This window comes from Propithecus coquereli, unplaced genomic scaffold (assembly GCF_000956105.1).
Source record: "Propithecus coquereli isolate 6110/MARCELLA unplaced genomic scaffold, Pcoq_1.0 Scaffold66, whole genome shotgun sequence".
Taxonomy (NCBI): domain Eukaryota; kingdom Metazoa; phylum Chordata; class Mammalia; order Primates; family Indriidae; genus Propithecus; species Propithecus coquereli.
The window spans coordinates 8,237,330-8,260,600 of NW_012152618.1; the positions used below are offsets into that span (position 1 = coordinate 8,237,330).

A 23,271-nucleotide genomic window follows, 5' to 3' on the forward strand; every position below is an offset into this window, starting at 1 on the left:
TGCCTGTAGTCCCAGCTACTCGGGAGGCTGAGGCAGGAGGATCTCTTGGGCCCAGGAGTTTGAGGTTGCTGTGAGCTAGGCTGACGCCATGGCACTCTAGCCCGGGCAACAGAGCCAGACTCTGTCTCAAAAAAAAAAAAAAAAAAAAAAGTGTGTGCGTGGGAGATATACAAAGGGAACGAAAAGAATGGTCTATGTTCCCAAACCAGGAATTGGTTTTATAAAGACACCAAAAACAAAAACCAAAAAAGCACACTGATGGATAACGAATGACGTGGCTTTAGTCTAAAACTGTGCACACGTGGGGCAAGTTAGCCCCTCATAGCCATGAGTTGGTGGGGACCTGTCAAAGCAGAGAGCCTTTGTTGCCAGCCACTTCTGAGTCTCCGTGTCTTGAGTACCTCCCTGAGCCGGCCAGCACCTTTCCAAGAGCAGGCAGAGCTGTCACACGAGCAGAAATCTCAGTTCCCGATTGGTGTGAGCAAAGTCCCAAGGGAACAGACATAAAGTACACTCTTCCAGGACATTTTCCTGCACAACCTGAAAGTAGGAAACACCCCGTTTCTTCCCCACTTCTCAGGCTCCGGTCAGCACACGGCCAGCTGGGAATGCAGCTCCCCGCAGAAGTTTGGCTGCAGGTGACTGACACCCATCTCTTCTGATGTGGGGCACATGCAGGCCACATGCCAAAGACTCAGGCCTACAACCCAGGAGTGCAAAAGACACTCTGAGCAGTGGGTGGTGAGCCAGCCCAGTCCATTAGACGGAACTCCCGGCTGGGAGTCTAGGTAGTTAGAGCTCAGCCTTCTGAGACTGCGGGGCAAGCCATCCACCATGTGTAGCTCAGCCACCTCACCTGCCTCAGACACGGTGATAAAGCTTCATGGCTTAATAATTTTAAAATCACACTGACCTCCTGGGGGATAAGGGCTCTCTAGATAGAGATGCTACCTTAAGAGGCCCAGGAATATCCCAGCTGCCTTCCAATCCCTCAATATGTTCCTACTGACAACATAACAAAGGCAAAAATCCACTTCTTTCCTGCAAACCAAGCCTACAACCTAGCAAGTCTGACTTCTGGGTGAAACTCCTGAACTTTCTGTAAGTGGGGTCTGAGTTCAGGGAATCCTGGAAACTAGCATATATGATGTCATCAGAAGTATAACCTCCGTATCCACCGCATAGGACTGCAATGCAGATTAAATAAAACTAATGTGCATGAAAGGCGGAGCCCAGGCTTTGATACTGATAGAATGTTCAATACGTGTTTTATTATTGTGATTATGGAACGAACTTCTAAGACTCATTGTTATGCCACAGCCAAACTCCACCTGCCCCACCAGCCACAAATGCCAATAAGGCTGGGACATCTAAACCTAAAGAAGTGCCCATGCCCACGTGCGACACCCCGTGTGGCACCCCATCTCCTCCACCAGGCCTCTGCGTGGCAGAGCAGATGGAGTTGGAGTTGGGGTTACAAGTCAGTGGGGAAGGAACGGGTGCTCGAGCACCTCTGCCATGGAACAGTGGCCTCCAGCACAGAAGTAACAGCACGCCAGCTGCATGTGTTTAGAAGAAATCGTGAGCTGCTGAAGTGCAAAGTAAAGAAAAAGTTCAGGGCCCCCCAACTCCCTCCCAACTCCACTGGGGAGCTGGGCTGCTTCTGGTTTCGCCAGATCTTCTGCATCCTAAACAGAAAACCCCGAGTCCCACAGTAATTGCCTTCACCAAAGCTTCCCACCAAGCTGGCTGACTTTACACTGCAAACTTTTTCTTGGATTCAGCAATGTTTACTCTTCCACAGTAAGAAGAAGTTTGGACTGTATCTTCCCCACAATCCTTCATCCTGATTAGCCACTCTTTTAAAACAACTGACCTCAACGCTGACAATCACGTCAGAGTGAGACTTTAACACTGCCTTCTCGATGAAACATCCTTAAAAAATAAATCAAAGATGAATGCCCCTTCAAGAGCTTTGGCCTGCGTCTGGGCTGCATCAAGGCCAGACATTTCAGAAAGAGGTCGAAACGGAGCTCTTTAGTGATTCTTCTGAAACAAACGCTGAGCAACTGTAATTTGTAAACTGAGTAAAAACAATGCATTCGTGACTTAACGCCTGCCAGATAAATTCGTCAGGTGTACAACTTGAACAAATTCCTCTCTCAAAGAAGGTTCCTTTGTGGGGATACGGTTGAGGCAGACCTGTTCTCAGGGGCACTATTTCAATGTGAGACACAAAAAGGTTTCAAAATCCCACATTTTAAACTCCGTGGTAGGAAGACATGGTGGCAAGGCAGGGAGCAGCTTTCTCACGACTTACAAGCTGAAAGAAACCTGTCCCTTTACCAAGCAGCTCTCATTTTTAAGGGATTTAATTAAACCAATGAAAAGGAATGGTGTTCGGCTGACAAGGAAAAGAAGAAGGCAAAGATAATGTGTTGTCCCCTATAGGTTTATTTGATTTTACCTACATAAACTATTTCAAACTGAGCAGTCTCAAGCTTTCCCCAGCAGACAGAATGAGATTCCGTAAATTTCCTGGGTTCCACTTGGGTTCTGTGCTTGGCTTTCTCATCAGATATATTTCTAGGCAGAAATCAAAACCTCCCTGGAAAGGAATCTGGATTCTGGAAAGGCTTTGGCAGGAAGGCGATCATCTCTCTAACGTATCCTGCTCTCAGGAAGGCATCGGGGTGCTTCTGGCCTGTGGCCTCTGCGTGGTACAGCACTGGGAAGGGGAGTTAGAAAAGTTTACAAGAAAATGGAAGCAAATGTCATCCAAGTCATTTCAGGACCTGCCTGGCCTGGCCCTCCCACGGGCCTGGGGGTCAGGATGTATCCACTTCTGCTCGGTATTAGTCAGCTCGCGCTGCCACATAAGAACACCACAGACTGGGGCTTACACGACATTCATTTCTCACAGTTCTGGAGGCTGGAAGTCTCAGATCCAGGTACCAGCAGGTTTGTTTCCTGGTGAGGCCTCTCTTCCTGGCTTGCAGACGGCTACCTTCTCGCTCTGCCCTCGCGTGGGAGAGAGAGGGACTCACATCTTTCTCCTCCTCTTCTTATAAGGATAGCTATCCCATTGGATCCGGGTCCCATCCTATGACCTCATTTAACCTTAATCACCTCCATAAAGGCCCTGTCTCTAAATACGGTCACATTGAGGTTTGGGACTTGAACATGAATCTGGGTAGGGGAGGGGGAGACAATTCAGTCCGTCACATATTCATTCTTCCACGTGCTGCGGTCGGGGACAGAGAGACTTCCGGTGGGGCCAGTATGATCTACAAAGCTCACGAGGTGATCCCTTTCAACACTGCTGTTGAGGGCTGGCTGACGGAGCACACAGGGCTAATGGAGAGCGACCAAGGAAAGAACTTCAACATGGATTTTTTTCCTTTTTTTTTTTTTTTTTTACTAACTAAGCAGGGGAACAGTTAAGTAAATAAGGGCTTGACAGAAAGTCCTGTGGCGTCTGGGATAGGACAGTTTCTTCAACACACAGGACCATCCTGTGCTACACAAAACACTTGGCACCGCTGGCTCCTGGTGGTAAATGCCAGGAACACCCCACGGTTTTCTAACCGCCCCCAAAACCCCACCCCCATACTTCCGTCCTCGCTCTGGGTAGGTGGCACCACTCTGGCCCGAGAACCACGGAATTAGCAACTGCTCCAAGGCTCCTTTTAGCTTCACAGTTGCACAGTTTCATGAAATTATATCCCCGGATCATGTGAACGGAGTCTAAAATAGTAAGCAATCTACAGTGTTAGACTGTCCTTCAAGTGTTAGCCGTTGGCTTTAAATTCACGGCTAAAGATCACGATGTTGAAACTGGAGCTTGGGCCTTGGGCCTCTCTCTCTGCATTCATTCCCTTGGGCTAGACATCCGGTCTTAAGGTTTTAAATACCATCCATACGTTGAACATTTCCAAATTTACATTCTTGCTAAGACCTTTCTCTGGAACACCAGACACATTTCTCACCACCTACAAAACAGGTCCACCCACATAGTGATGCATTAACATGTCCAAACTTCCCTAAACCCGCTCCACTCCCAGCCTCCCCCAAATCTCCGTTAAGGTAACTCCAACTCTTCCCTTGTTCCAGCCATCATCCTTGGCACCCTCTTCCAAGCGGTACCCCTCCTCCAACCCATCAGCACATCCTGCTGGCCCCACCTTTGGAAAATATCCCATCTGACCACGTATCACCACCCCTAGTGCTACCTTCTATTACCTTCTGCCTGGGCAATCGCAACAGCTTCCCACCAGGGAGAGGCGAGAAACAAGTAGTCCGGAAAAGTGCCTTCAGAATTTCCATTGGTTTAATTGGCTTTTAAGCCTTGACGATTTGTTTAAAATCTCAAAGCAAGGTAAACAAGAACTTTTTTTTTTTAAGTTGAGAAACCATGCTTTTTCCCAACACAAAGAAAAGATAAATGTTACAGGCGATGGATATTCAATTACTCTGACTCGATCCTTACACATTGTATACAAACTATCACACGTATCCCCAAATTATATACAACTATGATGTATCTAATTTTAAAATACACACAAAAAAGAAACTCCGTTTCCAAGAACAGGATGGGCCACTATCTTCCTAATATCTAAGAGAGCCTAAAACACCCCATACATAATATTTGGTATTTCACTCATAGCAGGCTTTTCTATGCTTTCTGGTTTCATGTAAATATTTCTTCTTGGCACAATATTTCTTATGCACTTTGAAAGGTAAATACAACACAGCCCAAGAGTTTTTTGTTTATTTGTTTTTGAGCCTCTGACCCGCTGATGCCTTGTATCTGTCCCTAAGGGTAATAGGGGCAGATTGTAATCGCATGTTTTCCAGTCCTGGGAGAACACACACAGTGTGGTTATTTGTGGTTCACCTTCAGTTCACTTGCTCCCTACTGCTTAAATATGCACCTTTCATTCTCCTTTATTCCTTTCTGATTCTTCACATCATTTAGTGATTTACTGAGCACCCACTGCATGCCAGGCACCACACTAAGTGAATCACTCATACAACAAACATTTGTTGCGTTTACTGAGTGCGGAGGTGTCCGGGTAACAACCCTGCATGTAACAACTCACTATTCTGATGAGCGCAGACAGACCAAAAAGAAATAAGTGAAACACGTGGTGTGCAGGTGGTGACAAGAACTAAAAACCAAGTGGAGCAGGGGATGGGGAGTTTTGGGCTGGGGCGGGGGCTGCACTCCTAGAGAAGTGGTCCAGGGACGCCTCACTGAGGTGGGTCCTGAGAAGAATCTCGGGAAGGAGGAAGCAGCGCTTGCACACGCTGTGTTCAATCCTCCCAGGTTACAGAGGGAGTACTGTTTTGTCATCTTTAAGATGATAAACGTCACAGAATTCAGAACTGGAGGGTCTGGGATGTCAACTCAGGTGTTTGGGGCTCCCAAACCGTGTTCTTCATTAACCTCCACTTGCGCTGCGTTCAGCTTTATCACAACGGAAGACGGAATTCCACTGTGCAAGCATTTCTGTAGATCTACACAAAGGGAGAGACCGCAGAGATAAAAAGGAAAAGAGAAAGATCTTTATATAAGAAGGGCAAATTCTTTAACAGCGCTCTATTGGATACATTGGAGGAAAATTCAAATAGGTAACTTGATCTTCTTAACCCGACATTTAACAAGAATGGTTATTCTAGAGCTTACATTTGAGGCATTACATTGGTTCAGCTCTAGGCATACGATTGACTTTGGACAGACTTTAATTTAGCCAAAACCCAACAAATGTGGAAGCCATCGCAGCTGCCCCTTTAACACATGCAAATGAGTGTGACGCAGTGGCTGGAACTGAAATTAAACCCACCAAAAGTGCATCCCACACCACAGGATGAATATTCAAACAGCTGTTTGGACCAACTCCTATTTCAAAAATTTTATGTGCATACAGTTTTGGGGCCTTTGTAGGGACGTGCCAGGGAGGCAGCAGAGGAGGAACCCGGCCCACTCGCCGTCAGAAAGGACATCATCTTCTCTCAGCTCTAGGGAACAGGCATAAAGGTAAAACCTTGGTGGAAAACTGGCTCTTACAGCAAACAGTGAAACGAAGCCCAGATATCCACAGAGACGCCACTCCAAGCAATCGACCGAAGTCACCAGGGAAGATTTTTACACGAGGTTCTGCTAGACTCTACTTCCCTGAGTTTAGGCCACGCCCTTCTTAAAAGCTACAGTGACCCTTTCTGGCCTTTAGCCAGTAGCGCTTAATCATGGGGCAGGTTATTAACATTCCAGGTGCTTCAGCTTCTTCTCTGCGAAATGAAGACAACCTTCCAGTCGACCTCAGTGGATGTGAGGACAGCGTTGGTGGGTCCCTGGGGGGCACCTGGCAGAGGTGGGTTAGCCTAGTGGGGCCTGGGAGGTGGGGGCAGTGGGGACGTACACACCTGGCACCAACTGAAAGAAGCGCAGACCCTCCCCCTAGAAATCTACACGTGTGTACACGCCCACAATCGTGCACACAGCTTTGGCTTCAAGATTTTTCATAGAATCCCAAAGCCCATGCGTGGCTCCCTGGGAGTCCTTAGATGCCAGGTTAGCATCCCTTATTTTAGACACAGTATTTAACAGTTAACCAGGAGCACAGCGTAAGGACTGAGTAAAGCTGCCTTCAAAAAAGAAATTAATCAACCATAGGAAACATCAATTAAAGATAATCTTCTGGAGTAGATTTAGAAAGATGATGAGATTCTTAATATTACGTACAATATGTGCTCACGTGTATTGTCTGTTCACACACGCACTCTTTTCTCTAAGCCTAAAGTATTATAAAGGTACAAATTTCTCAAATATGAGCTGCTCTGAGTGAACAGAGCTGACTGGAACCTAAAGAAAGCTGTTCAGAAAGGCAGCGCCTGACAGTTAACAGGGACCTACACTGTCCATAAAGCCCCTAAGAGTAGGGGAGAAGAGAAAAACCCTCTTTCGATGTAAGCTTATTGATTTATAACACAAAGCCAACTGTGGGTGTGTGTGAACATGCAGTTTCACTGGTCTCCGTCTCTCTCCAGCTCGGCCTCCTCATCAATGCCCGGGAAAGCCAACTGCTTGGCTCTCTGGGAGGACCAACGCCAGGGCATGTCTTCTGCACTGGCCTTCATCCTGGGTGTCCCGGCCCAAGACTCACCCCTCTTGGGGCCTGTCCTGACCCTCCCACCCTCCTGGGTGTCCCAGAAGCACTGCCGTGAAGCAGACTCTCCAACCTGGGGAGCTGCACACCCTGCGTCGCAGTGGGCCTGCCTGCGACAGCAGCGGGAACGGGGCCAGGCTTTTCTGACCGGAACCCCGGAATCCAAGCACAGAGCCTGATACTCGGCAGATATCTACGTTCCATTCCCTGATGAATGAGCAACTCTAAAAGTAACTTAGTAAGCGGGAGGACCTGCCAAGCACCCAGGAAAACAGCTGCCTTCAAAATGTGCCTTCTTATTTTTTAATAATCTGAAACGAGACCAATCCACTCAGAATTCCAATGTGAACAACCTTCTTATCAGCAAGGATTAAAGGTACAGAGTGACAGCAAGGGCTATGAATATCACCTCCGGTAAGTGGTGACAAATACTCTTTAAAATGCCTGCAGACCTCCTGAGCTGAGCCCAGGGTACCCGCCACCCACAAGTCCCAGGTCTCTAAAGAATAAAAAGAAGGATGCGGACAACCACCTTTCTCTTAGCACGAGGTGTGGAGAGGTGTCACCTGTCCCCTCTGTGTCCTGTGCTTCTGAGTGATTTAATGTCCATCCTGCTGGCCAGCTAATTTCCCCTTTCTGGTCTCTGGAACATTTCCCACTTCAGCTGTCCTGATACACAGGAACTCAGATTTTCTTCCTTCCAAGGTTGTGAACAATGGAAAAGTTTGATTTTTGTGAACAGATCTTAAAAATAACAAGTGATCAGGAGAAATGAGGTCAGTAACACAACTTTCTCTTTCTGACTCCCACGCTCTGGCCAGCAACCCTCCGTCCCTGCACACTGCCACAGGGCCAGAACCAATGCAGAACCCTTCGACTTCCTGCTGCCACATGCCTCGGGATGTCCTAGTTGGACAGTGCTGCGCAGACATGGCGCACGTGCAGTTTCCCAGGACAATGGGAAAGTCCAGCGTCACAACGTAAAAGCAGGCGAAGCCGCCGACTGACGTCGAGCGAGTACTCACTGGTCGTGCCGTGTGTCAGGTATGGCTCTGTCCATCCGAAGCTTATCACTCTCCACCTGGTTGAACTTGTTGCGGGCATAGGGGTCCTGCCCAGAGCGGACCATCGTCCCTCCAATGTACGCCTCCTGGTTAAATTCCGGCCACCGTACTTTCCCTAAAAAAAGCAAAGCAGAAGGTATGGGACGGCGGAAAACGTGCCCACAGCGCTCATCACGGACGCTGCGGTAGGTGTGAACTCAAGAAACGGCGTCCACAGCCTCCTCGTAGTATGGCCGTTTCAAACCACAAACCTGCTGAAGCGGCCTGAGCCAGCACCGTCACAGCCACCAGCCTGAGAACGGGAAACTGGATGTTTCCACTTCCAACGCAAAAATTAAAGGCTTGCAGCGCAGGTACCCATCCAGTGAACAAAGTAAAACTAAAGCATCCATAACTACGGCACCATTTATATTTTCTACGAAAGGAGATATTCTCTGTTTGTTCCACCTTTCTAGGGATTATGATAATGCCAAAAAGCATCTCAGGTTGGGTAAAAAAGATAATGTAAATTAAACATAAGGTATCCCATCACGTAACATCAGGTAACACAAAAATAAATGTTTACACATAAAATAACACTCCCCCAAAGAACAGGGTATCAAAACATCTCTCAGTGCAATTGCCTCTGGGGTCCTCTTGCAGCTGTTACCACACTTGCCCCACAGGGAGAAGTGAATGGTGTGGCCCACAGAGGCGCCCCCGGCGTGCACAGTGGGGACCTGGCCATTCCTAACACACGTCATCCTTGCTCTCTTCCTGGAGGGAAGGCAGTTAAGGCAGCCTGACCGTCCACTGACACACCGGCCTGAACCCATGTATATGCTGCCACTCTAGAAAGCCAAGCACAAGGCTCTCCAAGAACACACCACACTCTGCAGAGTTTTTACCAGGGACCCGGGGCAAGGGCAGTGCTGACAGCAGACGGGCATGTACAGTAAAGAGCTCAGCGAGGTGGGTTAAGTCTAGACGAGCTCAGGTATAACAAAGGCAGAGCCAGAGAAACCAGTGAAGGCATGAAGCTCAAACAGCAGAACAAAGGTGGAAGGAAAGACAAATTGGAGGCAAAGAGAAAATTCACGACTTGGTGTCAACCCCGGGTTTCCCTCAATCACTGTCACCGCTTGCTACCTATGTGATCTTGGACGAGTTATTTATTCTTTGAAATTAAGTTTCTTACAAAACAAATAAAACAACAAAGCGTTTTTCATGGGGACTTGATGGCCTATGATGCTCCAGTTCTGTGGATATAAAAAAAAAAGAAGAAAGGAAAAAAAAAAAACCCAATAATAGCAAACCTGCCTGCGTGAAGCTCATAAAATTTCCAGTGGTTGTAAGTGCTGTGAAGTCACATAAGGCTGTTGAAAGGGCGGGGGGGTACTGGGGTTGCTGATTTATACGGGGTGGTCTGGGAAGGTCCCTCTAACGGGGTGACTCTGAGTGGACACCTAAGCAAAGGCAGGGAGCGCACACACAGCTCTGGGGGAAGAGCGCAGGGCACTGCAGTGCAAAGGTCCTGGGGTGAGCATGAGTGTGCGTACTCAGGGACCAGCTAGGAGATCAGTTTGACTCATAGAGTGTTGGGGGAGGTGGGCAGTCAGAGCCAAGGTCAGAGGGGAAAGGCAGGGCTGTACGGGAACAGGCGACAGAGAGGAGTGATAGCTTTTCTGCAGTGTGTCAACCCTTGGGCTGTTTAGTTGAGATCAACACCACAGCATAGTAACAGCATGTGTAGCTACAAATGTGTTTCCCAACAGGAGTCCCTCAGCACACCATCGAAGGAACGTCATGTTCCTTCCTCTACTTCAGGGGTGAGCAAACTGAGATGCGGTTACACGTGATTTGTTTAAGACCAAAGAGTAAATTTTCCACCTAAAAGCTCATCTGCTTCATGTTGCAATTGTCCTGCGAGGTTAAAAACCTCCATCTCATCACAGCTGGTTGCCGTGGAAATGATATTTGGGGTCACAGAAGCCTGGCCTCTCAAATAGGAAATCAGTTCCAAAACCCACGAGCCTGGCTCCGGCAATGACAGCGTGGCCCTGATAAATGCCTGGCTACGGAAGCTGGTCAAAGTGTCAGCATTTTCTTCCACCTAAAATGAAATGTTTCCAAAACATTTTATTGGAAACATGTTTACCATGCAAAGACAACCCTAAAAATACTCACAGATCTCCCACTCTCTCCGCATCTTCCTGCCTTCACCCTCATATTTTCACGGATGAGAAGGAAAAAAACACCCACCTGCGCTAAAGAGCAGGCAGATACTACTGCTCACCACGTGAGTTTACCCCTCATAGACGACCACACAACAGGCTTTGAAAAATCTTTGATAAAATCTACACCAGCAGCACCTATGACAGAATTCAAATGAGCTGGTTCTAATGAACTTGTTTAATGTCCTAAATACTGGTCACTGCACCAAGGAACTTTGAACTATGGAACAAGGAGCCATGATGGAGCCCCCGCCCCCAGTGCACAGCCAAGAAGAGTCATCACCCAACAGATGTTTCATCTCATAGTATAATTCTGCTCACACCCGTTGCTGCTCACCTGCTGCGTGCAAGGAGAGCAGCGGCCAAGCTGAGCTCTGGGAGCTTTGATGGCATTCCCACCTGCACATCTCTCTGTGCTATGAGACCCCCACCACCTTCAGCAGAGGGTTTTGCAAGATGTCTAATGTCAATCAATCGTGGGGCAACTGAGACACAAGCCATCAGTGTACAGCAGGTGTTGACTGTGTGCTAGACACCATGCTCCTCCTGCAGGGACGGTTGAGCAGGCCTGAGGCCCACCCTCGTGGAGTTCATGTTCTAGGAGGTGGAGGGAGGCAGGCAATAATCAAATGACCATACTATAAATGTATCAATAAAAACTGAGCTCAGTGCTCTGATGGTGAGAAATGCTGTTCCATGGAAGCATCTGATAGAGGAAACTTATCTAGACCAGGGGGTCAGGGAAGGCTTCCCTGCAGGAGGATTTGAGCTGAGATTTGAAATCATGAAATCATAAAAATAAACTAAGAGAAGCCCTTTGAGACTTCACAGAAATACCATCTTTCTTCAACATCCAAAGGCTGTATGAGATTACTTAGAGGTACCCAACTGCGACCTTTTCCTTTGACACAGGAACATCTTCAACAGGACTCTGTCGAGTGGGCCCTGCCTTGCCTTGTGACAATCTCCCCAAGGCACAAAACCATTTTACTAGAGACAGATTACAAAACGGTATTTCTTTCATAAAAGCTTAGCGGTATGTTAGAATACTACCGGGGCTTTCAAACACGTTTGACTATAACACACACCTTACAATATGACCCCGATGTCACAATGCAAACACACACACAACTGATACTAACTTATCCCTTGCTCTATGAGATGAACAGATACATTCTTGTACGTGGGTGTGTCTCATGAAATTGGCTTCACCATCTAATAATGGGTCATAATCCAGAATTTGAAAAACACTGGGCTAAAGAACCACTACAAAAACTGGTCACTAATTATATAGAATTGTGAGGGCTGGAGCCACCCTAGGAGGTAGAGGAAGGAAAAAGCACAGAGAACAAGGTTCACAGAGGACCGTAAGCCCCTGCAGGAAGGGAAGCGGCCAGGTGTGTAAGTTACAGGTTGGAAGGAAACAGCGAAATAACAGATAAAATGTCTGAATATTTTGCGTTTTTAAAAAATGACACTCATACATCATCTTATGCTTCTATCATCTCTTTAAAATGTTTAGAAAGAGTTCAGGGAATTAGGGAAGTTTTAAAAACTAGAAAATATAAGAGAATCTTGCCAAAATGGACTTAGCTAGGCAGAAGCAGCCGATGGAAAATGCCTCCAAGATATGACATTTCTCACGAGGAGACAGAAACTAGCTTCATCACCAAAGATGACGGGAAAACAAAACACACATTTAAATACCATGAGAAAAGGTATTTAAATAACATGAGAAGAGAAAGGGAACATTACCCCAAGAAGGGCTGTGAAAACAGCTTGCTTATTAAATAAGGTGATGAAAATATTTATGAGGAAATTTATTTTCAGAAGATGGACTTCTCTTTGAAGCTGAAGAAGGAATCGTTATGACCTCGCCAGTGCTGAACCCTGATTCTGTAAAGATGAGCCTAAAGACAATTATTCTGCGGCATCTCTCTGCCACCCTGTCCTGACCTGCTGGGGCTGGAATGAGAATTGCCACCACATGCCAGCCCAGCCCTCAGGCCGTCCCATGTTCCCTGCCCCCTCTCCCGTAACCGCAAGTGGCCAGTGCAGCCCTCCCCTCCTTCAAGGCCACATCCTTCGAGAAGCACCCGGCCAGGAGGGGCTCTCTCTCCTGACACTGGCGTCCTGCACATGTCCTGCGGGCACCAGTCCTCACGTTGCTCCAGGCTTCTCTACCCAGCGGGATGAGGACAGAGCTCCCTGCATCACAGACCTGACCTCACCCATAGCACCCTACACCTGCAAACACCTGCAGACTGCTTTACCACCAATGGTCTCGTCCTGGGTCTAAGGTACCCAAGGCCGATCATAAAAAAATCAACCCAAATCCTGCACAAGACGTGGAAGGACATGGCTTCTTATTAGCGCTTACAAATCTCATCGCTGTGTTGCTAATCCAGCCACATCTGAGAAACGTTCTTCCCGTGTGCAGGACGGTTACCCTACACCTCGTTCCAGGTGTCTGCAGGTATTTTTTAATGGTGCTCAACAGCGAAGCTTGCTGGCCCCTCCGAGTCTGCCTCCCATGCTGATGCGGAATCAGATCACTGGTCGGAGCGGGGGTGGGTGGGCTCACATGGGTCCAAGCTAACGCCTGCATCACCAACAGGCTCGGAGGACCACAGACTGGCACTTCGAGCTGAGATGACACACGCACAGAGGACAGAGCCCAAAGCCCAAGGCCTGAGTGTGCAGGTGGTTCCCTCTAGCCTCTGGTCTGCGTGAAATCAGGGTAACAGTCCACCACTGCAGTGGCTATAAAAAGCAAATGAGATGACAGCAGCGAAAGTAATTCCTACACTACCGACGCCCATGCAAATTAACTGATATTCACAGGCAGAAACGGCCAAACACAAACAACACCCTCGCCTTGCGGACTAACCCCCCACATCCCTCACTTGGAAAGGGCCTCTGGGAACTGCCAAGACACCAGGCCCCTCTGTGTTGCCCACAAGGGGTGTCCCATCTGTGCCTGATCCTGGGAAGCCAACACGAAGTGCTAGAGGGGGTCCTGGCCTCCCCCCGCCGCCCGCCGAGGTTCCTATGGGCACCTGCCCAGGTGAACATGGGTCGGAACCTGCAGACGCACTGAATTCACAACCCTGCTGTCACCCATGAGCTCCTTCCACCCTCTCCGCACAGTGCCTGTGTGGGGAGAGAACAGGGATCAGTGGATGATTTAACCTATGTCTTCGCCTGTATCCTTCCTTTTCCGTCTGCTGCTTCCAGGAAACACCTGGAAATAATAAAAACTCAACATCATCCTCCGAGTGCTGCAGGCAGTGGGGAGCCCTGAGACGAGTCCCGTTTCAAGGTGGGTGGGAAGGGGAGAGGAGGCTTGCTCAGGACCACGGGTGTTATTGACAGAACGAGGCGTCGTCAGAGTGGAGCCCAACGTGGAAAATACAAGTGCCCGGGGGCTACTCTCAGATAAAATTTAGTTACACTCTCGGCTATATCATGACCAGTTAGGGCCTTAAGTTTCTCACTTAAGCTGTTTTTAAAATTTCTTAGCAATATTGGATCTAAGAAGGCCCAGGAGTGTGCACAGGCGGGAAGCACCTCCCCCCCACATGCCTTGGGCACCTCCCTGGGCCCCTTCCCCTGCCCCTCACCCCACCCAGAGGCCAGCAAGGGCCGCGAAGCCTCCAGGGGCTTCCACACAGAGGTGGCCCTCCTCTTGCTCAGAGGGATGGGGCGAGGGTCAGAGGGGCCTGCCTGCTGACAGCCCGGGGTGTGCGGGACAGGGTGAGAACGGAACATCCTGCATCCCAGGGTGGAATTCTAGCTTCTCCTCTCCCATTGAGACCCAGACCCCACCCCTCCCGCAATCCTAGGGTTGGAAGAATCTGGAGGGGACGTCTTGGCATTTTCTTCCTGCTCACATTTGCAGTCCTGAGGAATGTATTCATGACTTCGTGAGACAGCCGTTCTATTTTGGGTGAAGTCACTGTCAGAAAGGTCTTAAATTTGGCAGAAAAAATCCTGCCACTCTCCATTTCCCCCAGGTTGGACAGAATGGCACAGTACGGCGAAGATGCCAACCCCCAGGAAGTGCACAGAATGGACAGAGCGCAGCCCCACCTCGAACGGCAAACACCTCGCTGGAAAACCTACCAACTACTAAGGAGGACATGGATGACTCCATGGTTGAAGGCAGGGTCCCCAGGGGCCGGTGACGCAGAGCAAGTCCACAGAAGGGGCTTGGGCTGGGTCCCGAAGCGTGAGCAGAGCCTGCCAGATGCGGGAGGCATGTATCAGAAGACACTTGGAGACAGACTCGGTGTGGAGGGGCGGCGGGCAGGAGGCGAGGGTGTGCTATGCCCACCAGCCCTTACCCTGTCCCCTTACCCTGGCTGAAGGACTTGACTGTTACTCTGCACTTCCCAGAGAGCACAGAAAGTCTGTAGCAGGTGACGCTCCAGGAACGTGACTGGCTGCGGGAAGAGGGATGCTTGGGGGGAGGCGGGGAAATGAAAGTGAGGATGACGATCCCAGTGCAAGAGGGTAAAGTCCAGTGCGCATGTCCCTCTGCCCGCGTCTGACGACGTGTCCCCTAAGCCCGGACAAGTGCCATTTCTTCTCCAAGCCAGCCCAGCCCCTGCAAGCCCCGCACCCGTGTCCAGGTCTCTGCGCACGGCCTGCACGTGTGGCCAGCTGTGCCACCACCCCAGCATCTCCCACCTCCTCCAGGAGGAGCCCTGCCCTGGGTGCAGCACCTCTCACAAAGGTTGTTGTGCCTCTATGAACATGGCTAAGACCTACTTACTGTTTGTGATCCTGCCCTGCGACCCTCGAAGGTTCACCTGCGAGCCCTTACTACCAGGTCCCTCCACCCACGCAGAGCTGTGACCGCATGTGGCGCTGTGACATATTCACTCCTCCAGCTGGCAGCACTGTCTCTCAACTTGGCCACCTCCGCTACGACCCCTTCCTGGTGTCCTCAGGCGCAGCCTCTCTCCAGGGCACTCCCTGTCTTACCTTCCTTCTCAGGCAGAGCTCCGTCCTGACAACAGCTTTTCTATAAACCTCTTGCCAGAGGTTCTAAGCGCTCACACTGCTCTAGTAACTCAAAATCCTGCCGGGGCTAGAGCTCAAGTCCACCCACGTCCACCGGCTGGTGAACACAGGAACAAACACGGAGACAATGGTGCTTGTCCCTGCTCTGCTGGCACCTCGATTACTCCCAAGTCACTCCCCAGAAGTTATAGTCACGTTCTGGGTCCTTGTTGTGCCCTCCTGTCTTGACAGTAGTCTGGACTTGGAGACATGCTCACTGAAAGCCGTTTAAGAGAGTCCCCATATCTCTCTACCCGATTCAGGCCTCGATGTCCTCCCAACCGTGTCTGTCGTCCCCCTTTCAGCTTGGAGATCAACGTCTGGACAGAGGGACAGAGACGCTGCGGGAACGGACAGGCCCTGCTCCCCCGCGCCACGGCTGGGCTGCCCTCTCTGTTCTCTCCTCCCGTCTTGTGTGTACAGGCGTGCGCTCCGGTCACGGCTGGCACAGGCTTTGCAACGCGCTGGACTGGCTGCCCACAGCTCTGCTTCCTGAGGCTGCAGAGCCCAGCCAGAACCTGCCAGGCGGTGCATTTCAGCAACAAACACGAATCTCCCGCAAACCCCTAGTTGCTACCACGGCTCGTTCTGACGCTGCTCCGAGACCTGAGCCCCATGGTGCGTTTGGTCCCCCCGTCCTGTCCACCTCAGCACTGTATCTGGTCCCTGATGCTGAGCAAACACGAGTCCAGGGAAGGGCAGGGCTAACAGCAAGAGGAGCCAGCGTGGTCTGTGCCCAGCACCCTCAGACCCATGGCCCTGTGGCCTCCCAGCATGGGCCACTTAAGAAAAGGACACAGCACTTTTTCTGCTGTAGCCGTGGAAGTAATGTCCAGGGGGCAGGCGCCAGGTAACTTCTGGCTCTGGGAGAGAAGGGCTGGGGCCCAGAGATCCAGACAGACCCTGCACTGGCCTGCAAAGCCCCGCTCAGGACCCCACAGGAGAAGGGGTCCTAAGGTTGGTGCTGCATGACGACAGGTCCGTTCTGCACGACACGTTCTGCCCACTGTCCTGTCCCAGTCCCTACCCGCCCACTGTTCCTTGGGTTTTATAGCCCTGAGGCCCAGCAAGTTCTTTCTTCCTTGTTCCTTTGGCTTCCTTGGCAAGCCTCCCTGCTGGTCTCCTTCCTGCACGACACGCTGTCCCACTGCACGAGGTTCCGCAGCTTGGCACTTCCTCGCATCCAGAGTTTCTTCTGCCTCCCCTAATCCACCCACCAGGCTCCACAGTTATAGCCACCTTTTCAGAATCTTTTTCCTCCTAGCTTGGTTTCAGGATTTTTCCCTCATCCTACCCAGTCTGGAGAGCAGTGCGGCATCCCTGGGGCAGACGGTGGCTAGTGACCACAACCCCACGTGGGCTATCATACCTGCACGTGGGGGCCAGGGCTGCTGGGGGCACCGCTGCATCAGCCCTGTGGCCAACGCTTGAGGGCCTGACTGCAGCCAAAGATACGGTACGTCTGACTCCTGTGGGGTCTAAGATCCACGCAGGACCCCATTTCCACGGGAAAGCTCATTCTAGGCTCCTAATAACCAATCCTCAAATGAACTTTCGGAAAAGATGCTTTTCTAATCGGAGGGCTGCTTGCATTTGCATGACTTGTTCAAATAAATCCTAATCTAAAATAATCTTACCTTTCCAAATAATGTCATTTCTTTCTTAAAATTTTTGTTTTGACTAAACCGCACGGTTGAAAAAAACAATGATACAAATCTATGAAACTGATCTTTCGGAGGAGTAACACCACAGAAGCCTATGGAGACCCAAGGGCACAGAGACACACGCAGAACTGTGGCCTTCAGAGTAGAGAACTCCCAGAGCGACAGTCCTTCAGTCACAGATCAGAACCTCCGGACACGTGTCACCGGCCACTCACAGGTGGACAAGGGAAAGGTGAGTGTCCTCCGGGATGCGGGTCCCCCTGCACAGGACACAGTCTCAGCACACTCAGTCTGCGGGGACTCCTGGGTCCTGCACAGGTCTCGCTGCTCTACCGCAGGTCTCCATGCAGACCCCGCTCGGGAAGGACGGCTCACAGGGACACACGGCTGCCCCAGGTGAGACAGCAGCCTCCGGGAAAGCAGCCAAGGACTGGACACAGAACGCATTTGAAACCAAAGGACAAAGCTCTCAGATGTTTTAACCTCTTGGCTGATCTCAAACTGAATATAATCTTACTGTGCTTTAAAGAAAAAAAATTCCTAATATTCTTCCTCTAGAAAGTCATAATTCATGATGCCACCCCACGAAAGAGAAGACCAGGGCAAGGCCAGGATTACAAACAAACACACCCATTTCAATTACAAAGGCTCCTAAATTAAACCTCATTATTTGTCACTGGAGATCTGGTATGACAGGAAATTTGGTTCACCTGTGAGAAACGGTCTCCTGAAATGAGGAATCCTACATATTCATTATTAAGGATGAAAAGACAGGAAACTCAAAGAAGTGATGAAAAGCTATTTAAAAGAAAAATCTAAGAAAATATCAGATGTTATAGGAGAAATGCTCTTCATTTATTTAAAATTATCTGTGCTATCAAAATAACTTAAAAATACCATGAAACAGTCTCAAAGTACATCTTCATATATGAATCTTCATATATGTCTTCTCTAAATTTTAAATAAAAATTCTTCATTCTTCCTCTATGTGTCATAGGGTCTAACCATAATAAATTTACCTGGTTGTACATGGTCTCAGCCAATCTCCTTTTTCATCCTAAATAGCAGTAAAATTATCAAAGGGAATCTACTGCCCAGAATCAAAGCCGACACATGGAAGGACAGAAAGAGAGAAAGATCATCTACTAACCACTGGCTACCAGGTCTGCCACTTCCTGTGACACCTAGCCCACGCCACACCACAGCCCTGTAAACAATACTACGATGAGCGGTTCCACCTTACAAATTAGGAAACTAAGGCTTAAAAGTTACATTTACCCAATATGTTGCTGCCATAAAATGATAGAACCACAACTCAAACTCGGGTCTTTCTTGTGCCAAATCTATGTTCCTTCCACTGTGCCTGATGACTCACTTTTACAAGGGTAAAACTGTAGTGAAGCACTAAAAAGGAACCCCGCACTCCTGTGTGGTTGCCACCTGCCCCGCACCTTTCCAGGTGGCGGTGCCGGCCCTGTCCCCATCGCTGTGTTACTGAGCCTCCACCTTTGAGAACACGTGCTCCTCTGTGGAACTCTGACATCGTATGTCATTGGAGTCAGAAGGAACCGAGGACGTCCTCCCTCCACAAGGGTGTGAAAACCTCTCATGACAACCCCTAATGTCCCGCCACGGGCTAAACGGTGCGGATCACGGGGAGCACACTGTTTCAAAAGGGAGCTGTTTCCCCAGACAGCTAGAGTAGCTGGTGTAGGCTTCCTTCTCCAACAACAAAAACTGCCTCCCTGGAACTGCCACTCTCTGGGGGCTTCACATAAAAAGAAAAAAGAGTCTCCAGCCTCGTTTGCATGGCAGCCTTTCAAATATTTGGTCATCGCGCTCCCCTGTCGCCTTGGAAGCCCTTCTGTGAAAACATCCACAGTCACTGCACAACTTCCTCATCAGACGCTGCTGCGGGGCCCTCGCCATTGGCATCCTCCGCACCTGCATCACCTCTAATTTGTCAGCATCTCAAGAGAACCCTGAGCCTAGAAGGAAGTACTTCCAGTGTGGGGTGACAACAGGGAGAACACTGGATGTTACCCGACTGGTTTTAGACATGGTATTTCTACTAATAAAGCTTAAGATAACTCTATTTTTTAAAAGCTCCATCACACTTCTGGCTACTGATCTCAGCCCTTGGTCTCTGCTTTCTTACTTGTTGGAATGGGAGAAAGACAACGCAAGGTCTGTTTTCTTAACGTTGGCTAAGTGCAAGGAAAGAGGCCCCTGTGGAAGACAAAACGGCAATTAATATTTCTAAAAATGCTTAAACGCAAGCATTGCCATTGACCCTGAAATTTCACTTCTAGGAATTTATTTCAAGGAAATCATTATGGACATATAAAGATTTACCTCTAAGGATAGCGGCTGTAAACCCTCTATCGTACAACACAAAGTAAGTTCAATGAGTTGATGGCCATGGACATGTTGCTGCCATTAAAGTTGTTACAGGAGAAGTTTATGGACGTGAAAGGAAGCTCACGATGTATCACCTGGGCAGAGACAGTACACCGTGGTACCTGTTTGTATTTTTAAGGACTTCGATGTAAGCAGCTGGTCGAGGACTACACGTAGGAAGAGCCCTGTTTCAGGAGAGGAGGAGGAGGGTCCCCCCACCATGAGGGAGCCGGAGCCTGGAGGGGCTTTGCAGGGAGGAAGGGGCACGTGTGGAGAGAAGTCTCAGCTAATCCCCAGTGTCTACAGAAATGTTACCTTGTGGACAACCTGGAAATTTCTGTACAAATTCATGGCAAGACTAGACTTTGAAAGTGAGATAAAAGTTAAGACGGGTAGAGAGGGAGGCCAAATGCCCCAGGAGCTGACTCTCAGAAACTGTGGCAGCCGAGGCCTCACAACGCCGGTCTCAGGGCCTCCAAGGGGACGCCGAGGGAGACGCTCTTGGCTCAGCGATGGGGGAGCACACTCACCCCGGGTATATGCCCAGAGAGAGTCTGCAGGAACACACGATGGAAAAGGAACAGTGGGTATTTCTGGATGGTAGAATTATGTGTGAATACAATTTTCTTATTTTTGTTTACCTGAATATCTTAAATTTTCTACAATAAACACATTGCTTGCTTTTTAAAAGATGCTTCCCTAAGGATACTTGAAGCCACTTATTTTCCCTACAATGACAGTGTGTGGACCACTGGGCCTGAGGCCTGGGTCACAGCGACCTCCCGGACTTCACCTCCCCACAGATGTCACACGGTGTACCTTAGATGACGTGTCTCACGGGGCACGTGCTTCATAGAGATACAAGGAAGAAAATTCTGACACCTGCTACAACATAGATGAACCTGCAGGACATCATGCTACGTGAAACAAGCCAGACACAAAGCACAAACACTGTATGATCCCACTGATGAGAGGGTCTTAGAACAGTCAAATTTACAGAGACAGAAAGCTAAACGGGGGCTGCCGGGGGCTGGGGGAGGAAGGAGTGAGGAGTTGGTGTTTCACAGGTACAATTTCAATTTGGCCAGACGAAACGAGTTCTAAAGAGGGATGGTGGTGATGGTTGAACAACACTGTGAACACATTTAATGTCACCAAACTGTATGCTTAAAAATGGTTAAAATGGTAACTTTTATGTTATGTGTATTTTATCACCATTTTTTACAAAAGCACAATGCCAGAATCCATTAAATCACCTAGAAGAGGAGAAAAGGTCAGGGGAACATTTCTCTTGATGCTGCTGCAATACTGAATAAATCACACAAGTGCTTCATCTCATCTTTCTTCTGGCAGGCGGGAAGCAGAAAAGCTAAAACGTCTCCGTTAGGATCACCGGCAATTCACACTCTGGATCTAAGTTCTATTACACATTTTGCCATTCCCGTTTCATTCATTTTTTCGTAAACATCAGCAATTTCTGTTTTGAGAAAGCAACTGTCTGGGGTGACAGAAGTCGCGGCATGTCGGGGAGGGGAGGTGTGATGAAGATGCAGTCCAGGAAAGCGCCTGCTTGGAGAATCCGCGTCTCTCCTACAAACTGGAATAAAATCCTAAGCCCCCAGCTGACTGAACAGACCCCCTCTTGGCAAAGGAGACCCCAGAAATACCCTAAAGCTGAGCTGCTGGCCATGAGAAGGGAGGTCAGACATGCCTCTTCATGCCCCTTCCCACCACTTCTAGGAGATGTCCCTGTAACTCATTGACAGGCCTAAGGCTGCGCAAGACAAAGCTCGAACCACACCTGCAGGCCATCGATTTACTCAAGTGATTACTTGAGTTTTGATAAATGTCTGGTGGCTTGTCTCTGATTAACGGACATTGTCAAGTGAAAACATTTCAAGCCTTTCGACAAGGCAGGCTTCATTTCTTTAACCAATTACAAATCAAAGAATATTTAAACCCGCCTATGACCTGCAAGCCCCCCACCCCCTCTACTTTGCGATGTCCCGCCTTTTCTGGCCAAACCAATGTACATCCCGTACATATTGACTAGGGGGCTTGACATGCAATTCCTGTCTCTATGAATGTACAAAACTGTAACCCAGCTACCGTGGGCACGTTTTCTCAGGACCTCTTGAGGCCATGTGCTCTGGGCCTGTCACACATATTTGGCTCAGAATAAATCTCTTTAATTACTTTACAGAGTTTGGGTTTTTTCCCATGAACACTCCTAAGCCTCACCCCCTTACACGAGGTCACCAATGAATACAAGAATGACACTAAGGTTTCATAAAGGCAAAAAGAAAATCTGTTCTAAAAGACCATGCTGACCAAAGGGTGAGAGCCCCCTAACAAGCACCTTGTCAACAGCTGTCCTCAGTGACAGACGTCCACCTCTCAGCCCCCGGCTGGGCTCTGCTCCCTTACAGGTAGGTCCTTCTGCACCAGCAGCTGTCCCGCCAGCTGGCTGGACAGTCAGATTCAGAGACGACAGGATGTAAGAGGGACAATTCCACGGAGAAATTTATTTTTCAATTCAAAGAGGTTTTTCCGCACCAAGGGGGAAAAAAATAACATGAGATGCATCTCTATCAGACAGATTTCGAAAACACTAAAAATGGACCAATAAATACTCTATTTGAAGACAACATTTTGAAAACAGCATTGAAGAAAGAAATTTCAGTGGTTCCAAGTATTCATCACGATGCTGAAGTAGAGGCAAGCTGGAATTTAAGGGCAAAAGTCTTTCCACAGTAGACCTGAAATTTGGTATGTGGGTTGTAGGGGTGGGGGACCATAAAGATATATTTTTACAGCATCTAAAAAATGATAAAACTGAAAAAAAAATGATAAAACTGGTGATCCTAACCTGGGAGTAGAAATGAAAGGGAAATAGGAAAACAGAGTCAATAGAATTAAAGAATCTTAGAAAGTATCCCCATTTTATAGATAAGGAAAATGAAACCCAAATATTCACTGACTTTTCTAAGGCCATAGAACTGGTGGCTGGGCTGAGCCACCTGGCCCTCATCCTGTCCCCAAACGCTGATCCCTGGCTTCCAGGCCATCCTTGTCCCCAATCCATGACTCTCCCAGTTGGGACTGTCACTTAGGTGGTGTACTTTATCCAAATTCTAGATTGTACCCCAAAGTAGGGTGAACTGGGACAAGAAATAGAGTTAAACAATAATCTGGGCTTTTGTGACCACAGCGGCCCCAAAAGTAGTAGTCTCCAAAGTGGGGTGCACTTCATCATCTTCTGGGGCACAGAAAATAGTAGACATTGTCAAGTATTTTCCTTGTCCTTTACAAAGCTTATTTTAAATACACTTCAGAATGTATCACTATAGTCCTATGGCAATATGTATTAATGACACAAGTAAGTATTGTAATACCTACGTGGGGGGTGATCTAAAAACACTTTTGTCCCCCGGGTGTGTGGTCACAGAATTGGAAGCAGTTGTCTTGGAACATCACTGCTCTCTTGGATCTGGCTCCTGCATCTGTCAGTGGGTTTTGTGGCCATAAAAATATTCAGCTTAGCGTCTCGTCCTCCCACCCATCTGTCTGTCTACACTGCTAGATAGCCAACACACAGAACACAGGATGCCACCGAGCTTCCTGAGCAACCAGCTTACACACTGGAAACTGCTATGGCCAGTGGTTTCTTGCAGACCATAAAATTCTAGCTATG

At 48.8% G+C, this 23,271-nt stretch overlaps 1 protein-coding gene across 1 annotated transcript in view; it reads right to left on the reverse strand.

Moving 5' to 3' along the window:
* The window catches only part of GALNT2 (polypeptide N-acetylgalactosaminyltransferase 2), a 194,874-nt gene that overhangs the window by 63,357 nt on the left and 108,246 nt on the right, over nt 1–23,271 (reverse strand). The window contains exon 3 of the mRNA XM_012660276.1: nt 8,195–8,348. Within this exon, the coding sequence (XP_012515730.1) occupies nt 8,195–8,348 (154 nt within the window). The remainder of the gene's footprint in view (nt 1–8,194; nt 8,349–23,271) is intronic.